The following is an 8,331-nucleotide window of genomic DNA, read 5'->3' as shown; positions in this document are numbered from 1 at the left end:
CCCTGAGAGCCACAGGCCTCAGGAGGTGACCTTGGCCCTTTGAACATGAACTGGAGGCCTCGAGTCTGGCTGGAGCCTTAAACCCCCCTCCCCTGAGATCCTGGAGCCGCAGGCTGGGGCATGGGGCAGACGCGGGGATTTGGCTCCCTCTGGGTCTCATCTACGTGCTCCCAGGGTCAAGGGGGGAAGTGAGAAGAGGCGGGATTGGGGGGGTTACCGATGCAGCGTCAGGCTCCCAGCGAAGGCTCGTCGGGTCCTGGCGGCGCGGGGCCCGAGCCGCCTTGGCGCTTGCGAGCGGCCGGAGCCCGATCTGGGCCGGAGCGCGGGGCGGAGGGGGCTGGCGGGGGGAGTAGCCTCGGAGCCCATCTGTCGGCCCCGCGCCCGGCAGGCCGGTCACCAGCTGCCGGCGCCCTTGTTGCGGCCAGATGAGCCGGCTCAGTGAGGGCACCGCAGCCCGGCCCGCCGCCGAGGGAGCCCAGGCGCTGACCCCAGCTCCGGCCCCGGCCCCCGGGACCGGCTGGGAGCCGCAAGGAACCAGATGGAGAGGGAAGGGGGGCGGTGGGGAGAGCAGTCGGCTCGCCTCACTGTAGAGACAGGAAGACTGAGGCCAGGGAGGGGAGGCCCCTGCCCGTGGACCCCAGCGAGGCCAATGCGCCCCCTGCCCCCTGACCACAGCGCCAAGGAAGAGGGGGGGACAAAAATATTGCCTATGGCGCATGGAAGGACGCCGCGTCCCAGGAGGGGAAAATGAATCTTAAGGAGGGGCGGGAAAGAAGCGCTGAGCGCGGACAGGCCCGTGGTCGTTTGTAAGAAGTTTATTTCGACATTTAAAAAAGAGAGAACCCGAGGGCCTGGCTGCCCCCGGACAGGAGGCTGGGGGTCGGGGTGGTGGACAAGCCCCATTGACCCCTTCCTGCCTCGCCTGGGAGGGAAGAGGGCACAGGCCACAGACTCACTGATTCACGGACACGGTCACGGGCTCATGGGTCACGAATAAATAACTTCATATACACTTTGCACACCTTATGTACAGCTCTGCTGCGGCCTGGGAGGAGGGCTCCACACTCCCCTCCGCCTGTCGGGGTGCGGGGAGAGGACCGGGGGTACAGCTGCAGCAGGAAGGGGGCGCGGGAAAGAGTGCAGCGTCGGGGTCGCCCCCCACCTCCTCCCAAGAAGGTGCGGGGCGGAGCGCCTTGGGGAGCCGTGGGGGGGTGTATGTACACCGGCGGGTGGGAGTGGCTCCTTGACGGCGCGGCCGGGACGGAGCACGCCGGGGGTGTTAGGGAGACTCAGTCCGGGCCTCAGTAGACTTGGCACAGGGCCCTTCGGGGGACACTGGCTGGGAGTCCAGGGAGGGCCGGCCAGGGCGCCCCGGGGAAGGGGCGTTGAAACCCCGCGCCCCGCGAAGGGCAGGCGGAAGGGGCCCACGCGGAGCCCCAGGGAGGCGGGCGGGCGCTTCACCGAGGCTGCGCGGCGCGCGGGAGGACGCCGGCCAGCGGGGGCAGCGGCGGGGGCGGCTCGCTGGCGCCCTGGAGTCCGTGGATGAGGATGCGGGGCACCAGAGGTCTCTGCAGGGCCGGCGGCGGCGCGCTGGGCCCGCGGTACAGATACAGTGCGGCGCCGGGATCCAGGTTGGAAACTAGACTCTGCGGGTAGAAATAAGGCGACGGGAACATCCGCTGGAGAGCTGAGTAATTGCCTGCCTCCGCCAGCAGCTCCAACCCGACTGCCGTCTGTCGCTTCCATTTAGTCCTGGGGACCGAAATAAACGCGGACGGCGGGGTCAGGGCTGTGGCGCCCAAGGACCCCTGCCGCTCACGAGTGCTTGGCCCAGAGCGCCTTCAAGGAGGCCAAGAGGGATCCCACGGATTTGTTAATAAATAACGGGGTGCCAGGCAGGCACCGTGCTCAGCTGTCACATGCATCGGCTCCTGTCATCCGCCAGCCTTCCGGGGCTGTTATCTCTGTTTTACAGATCAGAAAACTGAGGCCTTGGCCAGTTTTCGAGATGGTCTCCAAAGAGGCAGCGCCCAGGCTCTAAGCCAGGCTGTCTGACCCCAAAGATGGGGTTCTCACCTCACCACACTTGGCCCCGGAGATCACAGGGGACACTCGGAGCTGGGTGTTGGGGCTCCCCCTCCCCTGTGTATGCGCCCCCTGGGAGGATTTAGGAACTCGAACCCCCCCCCCAGGATGATGGGGGCAGGTAGAAGAGGTTGGTCCGCTAGCTAGCCGTGAAGAGGGCCCGTGGCCACTGAACCACCGACCGGGCAGATGCCCCGTTGGGCGAGCTTCTGTGGAAGCGTACAGACCAGAGTCGGCAACTGGAGAGAGTATGAGTACTAGCCGCACAGCCTCTCCGCCACACCCGCTGCCCTCGGCACCCAGCTCCCCGGCAGGGGAAGAGCCCTGTTCGGGCTCAGCCAGCCGAGTTTTGGCCTGGGGCTGGAGGAGACAAGGAAGTCGAGGCTACGCTTCAGCTGGAACCCCTGGGTGCGCCTGGCCAGTGAGGCTGGGCCAGCCCGCCCCGGTCCCACCGAGGCGGGCACAGCCACACCAACCGCGTTTCCCTCCCTGAATTATTCATCATCATCATAATTGTGTAATTACTGTAACGGGCCTTAATTATTGATGCCCCGAGCAGTAATCGGTATTTATTATTAATGGGGAGACGTGTTCTGAGGCTTGTTTATGGAAAGCACCATTCCAGCTCATACTGAGTGTGCGAGGGTGAGTGTGGGTGTGTGTGAGCTGTGTCAGTGTGTGTGGGGGGTGTCTGTGGATGGGTGTGAGTGATTTCATCCTGTGATGGTGTTGGGGAGGGCGATTAGGAAGCACCAGCTTCTAGACCAGTGCCCACTGCCAGTTTCCCAATCACCCTCTCCCCAAGGAGCCAGAGCTGGGTCTGTTTCTTCCTCCAGTCCGGACTGTAAAGGCTGAGGTGTCCAGAGGAGCCCCCAGAGAGCTCAGAGAGCCCCCCAACACACATCAGGGCTGCCCCTTCATTCCTCCCACCCCCCCCCAAGACTTTCTGGATACTGAGAGCACCACCCCTCCCCTGGCCTGGCATCCATCCTGGAGAGCTCAGCGGCCCCAATAGGGGCTAAGGCTGGTCCCGGTGGGGAGGTAGGACCCTGGCTGAGGTAGGGGCAGGCCCATGAGTCTGTCCGCCCTCCTCTCCTGGAGGGGGATGACTGGGCGCTGGAGAGGAGTCCAGTCCTGTCACTGTCCCTCACTGTGGACTTTGAGCAAGGCCTCCGCCCCGCCGGGCCTGAGTCTTCTCACTTTACAGAATAGGGAAAGCGCAGGGGTCCTCTCGGGGCACGGATGTGCTTGTGGGTCCCAGGGAGGGGTCAGGCCATGTGCTTGTGGGTCCCAGGGAGGGGCAGTTAGGAAAGGAGGGGGGCCCTCTGCCTGCCGCCACCCCACAGCCAGGCCTCACCTCCGGTTCTGGTACCAGGTCTTGACCTGGGTGTCGGTGAGGTTGAGCGAGGCGGCCAGCTCCATGCGGTCCTGCACGCTCAGGTACTTCTGCCGCTCGAAGCTGCGCTCCAGCTGCGCCAGCTGATGGTCCGTGAAGGCAGTGCGCGCCTTGCGGGGCTTCTTCAGGCGCACCGGGGGGCTGTCCCGGGAGCTGGAGATCTCGCGGTCGCCTTCCTCCTTCACTGCGGAGACACAGCGGTGCGTCAGGGCCCGGCCTCGCCTCCTGCCTGCCGGCGCCCTCCCGCCCCAGCTGGCCGCTGGTCCGCTCCGCTCGTGTGAACGCGGCTCCCGACGGCCGTGGCCCCGCCGCACTCAAGCGCGTGGGGCCGCGGCCAAGTGGCTCAAAGGCGGGCTCCCCGGCTCCCCGCCGCGCACCGCCCCCACCCCCGCCCCAGACCAGGGCGTGAGCCCTGACGGAGGAGGAGGAAGAGGAGGATTGACACCTCCGGGGACAAATGCCCCAAAGCGAGAGAACCCGACCCGCTCGCTCTCCGACGCGCTCCCTGGAGGGACGAACGGAGTAACCGTTCTGGAGCCCTGAGCCGAGCGGCCCGGCGGAGACGCAGGGGGAGGCGAGGGAGGGAGGGGGTTCCAGCCGGTGGGCCGCGTAGGTGCGCGCTTCAGGGGTGCGGGTCTGTGCTCCGCATCCGCGCCGCGATTTCCTGGCCGCGTGCGGACCCGGAAAGGAGGAAGCTGAGGGCCGGCATGGGGGGAGAAAAACCCGCGTGGAGAGACAGAAACCTGTTCGCCCCGCAGCGAAGCAGTGTCCCGAGAAGCCAGTCACTGGCCTTGTGAGATGCGACGCCGTAGCGCGGGCCTCCGCCGTCCCTAAGCTACCTACAGACCGCGGGGCGGAGGGCGGAGCACCGGGCGCCCGAGCCGGGAGCGCGAAGCTCTCGGAGAAACGCCCGGCGCGTTTGCCCCTCGGCTGTGCGCGTCGCCGTGGCCCGTGTTTCCTTGTCAATACGCGCCCCACGGTCGCGACACCCCGGCAGGGGCCCCGCTCCTGAGGCCCAACAACGGACCCGACTGGGGGCCGTTTCTTTTTCCCCGCAGGCGCCTTCGTTCAGGGCCGACTGCTCCGAAAACGCACACTGGATAGTACAAGCTCCATGATCTCCCTCCTTCCCTCCCTAAAGTGATGATATAACCCACAAGACCATGTCCCCAAAGTTGGCTGCGCCAGCCGGGGCTCCCCCTCTTTTTCCTCTGTTTTCCTTCATGGTGAGTTTCATTGTGCCTGGCGTGTGCAGTGACAGGGTTCAGCTGAATGCAAGTTGATTTCTCTCTGTAGGAAACAATAATCCGGTTAATTGAGCCACTAGGGAGTGAGACTTTTCGACCAGAAAAGGCAGAGGTTCTCGGCCGGGAGGGTCCCGGCCCCGGGTGCGTGGAGGCAGACGGGCAGGGAGGGCACCGGCTCGGCGGAAACGTCTGGAGATGCCTCCCTCCTGTCTCCACCAGGCTGGTGCGCCAGGCTCTCTCCCTGCCCTCCCTGAGCCGGGGCCACACTGGGGTATGGCCACCTCAGGAGGTGCGTTAGGCAAAATCTGAGTTGTGTCTGTGCCCAAAGGCAGAAGTCGAAACGAGTGTGAGAAAACAGTTATTCAAACCTCAAACTTAATATTGTGGAAATCTGACTTTTTGAGGGAGCGGCTGGGACTGACTTCCGAAATCCCCAGTTTCTTAGGGCTGAGGTGGGGGATTGAGTTTGTGGTGTCGGGAAGAACGGGTTGGAGACTCAAGCATTTCTCTAATCCCTCTTTGACACAGGCTGGTGCCTTGAGGGGCGCGCGGTGCCGCTCAGCCTCAGCCTCCCGGACAGTCTCAGCCCAGTGGGGCCTCAGACTCTGGTCTGGAGGCCACAGCTCAGTGCCCCAGAGTCCCGGGCCCACTGACCCAGCCTGCTCTGAGCAAAGCACTGGCTCGATTTCGCCATCCGATTTCTCCGCCGACATCAGGCTCTGGCAAGCAGGACCCAGCGGCAGACCGCCTTTCATCAAAGCCTGGTTTCAGTTTCTTTCAGTGTGACCCTTGACGAGCCTTTGATGCCAAAAACTCCGGGTAGGGCTGGCCTTCCCTCTGTACCCTCCTTGGAAGAAATTATTCTTAGCATGGAAGGTGGATGGGGATTTGAATTTCTCTGACGCCCACCCCCGCTGGCTGTCTCACTGGCTCCCTCCGTGTGTCTCTGTCTCAACAAGCCTTCCTAATTCCGGCCCTGAAAAACTCGCTTCCACGTTGGAGAAACCCTCCTGACATTGTCTCAGCGGTGGATGTTTCCCTTCTCTCTTCCACCTGAGAGCTTTGTAAGTGCAAAGGCAGCGGTTCCTAGGGATGGGGGTGGAGGAGAACTTCACACCCTCTGCTCCAAACCTATTTAAGTGATATGTGGACAGCCGGCCCTCATCACCTCCCTGATCAGATATCATCAGGGACAGGAGAGGAAAATTGATATTCCAATTATCTTAAACGAAATCGTGCCTCAAAATCCCACCTACGGGCAAAGAAATAAAAGGAGACAAGAGCCAAACTATCTTCCACGTCCACCAGCCCCAGCCATTGGCATGCGGTGTGGGACATGCTCGCCCCTTACTCTAACCATAAAGCTGGGGTGTTGTTGAGAATTATTAATCATAAACCGCTATCTTATAAATACAGATAGACATTGCCTACCCCCGCCCCTGCCCCCAGCACCTGTCTTTCTCCAGGGCAAGTCTTCTTTGCCTCTCTAAACGGGCCCCAGGGGGAGGGGCAGGGGTCGCTGGGCCACATGCCTCCGGACCTCCTTCCTAGTTTCTCTAGCTTAACCGGCTCAAAGACACTCTCTGGCAGCTTGTGTGGGCAAGTGGAGGGCAGTGGGATGAGGAGTGGGGCCCCAAAGGGGTTTCGGTTTGTGGTCAGGGCCTGTCCATGAATGAATTCTTGTTTGGGAGGAGAGTGTTAAAGTGAGGTTCCCTAAATTCTTGCGAAGGCTTAGTGCAAATAGGGGAAGCAGGCGCAGGGCTCCCAAGACAATAAAAAGGTTGCCTTTATTAGGGAAGTTTTGTCTCATGAAAAGGGTTCCTGGAATTAATTGCAAAACTGAAAGAGCTCTGAGCAGCCTCTGCCAGCCCCTAGCTTTCTGCTGGATGGAGACACAGGGCTTTACTCCCTCAATATCCCGAGACTCCTTCCCATCCTGCCTCCTGACTTCCTCCTAGAAAGAATTTTGCGCCTCTGGCTAAAGTCGAGGTAGTGGCTGGAGGTGAGAAAGAAAATTAGGGCCTCTTTTCTTCTTTCCTTCCCCCTTTCCTCTTAATCCTAACCTCATCTTCCTGGTCAAGACGACAACAACAACAACAAAAAACCTCACGGAGGTGGAAAGGCAAACGAAGGGGCAGCAACTCTAGTACTGGGGAAGCGGGGCTGGTCACTTGCGAGTTTCTGGGTCCCACACACAAGCTGAAGTTGGCTGCTCGATGCACTTGAAATCAAATTCAGTGAGAACGGTGGGGTGGGTGCAGGGTCCTCCCCTCTCTGACCCAGACCTCTGAACCTGCTCCCAGTCAGCTGCCTGGCTGATCTTTCTACTTTGAAGTGAGCCTTTCTTTTGAAGGATTCCCAGGGCCCAGACCACACTGGGCCCAACGGGAGGGAAAGCTCAGTTCCTCTTCCCGCCGGCAAGTTCAGATTAAAGGGGAAAATTCTGACTGTTCTTCAGGCTCCGTCTGAAATATCCTGCTAGGTTTTCACCCTTATAAAAAGGCGTTCAAGCAGAAGCCTTTGGACCTTCTATTGCTTCTGCAAGATCTTTTCCCAGAGAAACTCTAGCCTGATAGGAACCTGCTCCTGCCCACCAGTGCTGCTGGGAAAGTGGTCCCAGGTGAAGTTTAGAAAGTTCGTTTGGTGCATTTGGGGGAATCTTTCCTGGAGCACACAGTGTCCGTCTTGCACTTTCTCCACTGCGCTCTGCTGCTCAAGGCACAGCCACGGGGCCAGCTGAAAGGTTCAGACAAGACCAAAAGGTTCAGCCTGGGCCCCGGGGGGGAACTCCAAGTGAGCATGTACATATCCCTATATGCTTTTAGAAATATAGCAGTTCTTAGAAATGTAGCATGCCCCCCCCCAAGTTTTCTCCTCCTGTTTTCTTACCTTTATACTCGGAGTCCGACGAGGCGTTACTGCCACTTTTGTCCAGCTTGTCTCTAAAGTCCTCCCCAGCCTTGGCCACAAGACGGCCCCCAGGCTCAGGGGCGGCCGGCTGCCCGCTGCTAGAGTAGGGTGCACAGGCCGCTAGTGGTTTGCAGTCGGCAAGGATGTCCCTGATCAGAAAGGAGGAGGTCACGGTGCGCGACTGGGCTGGGGCTGAGAGCTGCCCAGGCTGCAGGTGAGAGTCCAAACCTGGGCCTGATGCCCCGCCAGGCCTTGGGGTGCCCGTCTCCAGACAGTCCCTTCCTGGTGAGGCTGGTGAAGAGCAGTCGCTGCTGCTCTCCGAGCGCGGACTCAGCTCCAGGGGCGAGCGGCAGTCCCCAAGCAAGGGGTCCCCCTTGGGAAGGGCGGGGCTGCCCGCACGGTGGGAGAGAATGGAGTCGATCCCAAAGCCATTGGAGCCTTCCATAGCCAAGCTGCGACCTGTCCTCCCCAAAAGCTCCCCACCCACCCCCAACCCCAGCCGCCGCTGCCCCTGCCCCTAGCTGCGGGCTGGCATGGGGAAGGCGGGCAGGGAGCCTGCGGGCACCTTGGACGGAGTTCAGCCTTGGGGGAGCCGGGGAGCTCTGGGCCAACCTCCTCTGCGCATTAGATCCAAAAGGGCTCAGCGCGTCTTCTGCAGCATCGCGCCGAGCTGCCGAGCCGAGGGGGGGTGGT

At 61.6% G+C, this 8,331-nt stretch overlaps 1 protein-coding gene across 1 annotated transcript; it reads right to left on the bottom strand.

The window, feature by feature from the left end:
• Positions 1–1,457: 1,457 nt before the first annotated feature.
• Positions 1,458–8,083, bottom strand: BARHL1 (BarH like homeobox 1; the record flags this gene model as incomplete). The annotated part of the gene is made up of 3 exons (XM_080820286.1): positions 1,458–1,752; positions 3,443–3,665; positions 7,618–8,083. The coding sequence occupies 3 exons, from the start codon at positions 8,081–8,083 to the stop codon at positions 1,458–1,460; spliced, it is 984 nt and encodes a 327-aa protein (XP_080676412.1).
• Between the last annotated feature and the right edge of the window lie 248 nt (positions 8,084–8,331).

Source organism: Martes martes (assembly GCF_963455335.1).
Source record: "Martes martes genome assembly, chromosome: 12".
Lineage (NCBI taxonomy): Eukaryota > Metazoa > Chordata > Mammalia > Carnivora > Mustelidae > Martes > Martes martes.
Note: the sequence above shows the minus strand (reverse complement) of the source record. Positions and strands in the feature narration are given on the sequence as shown.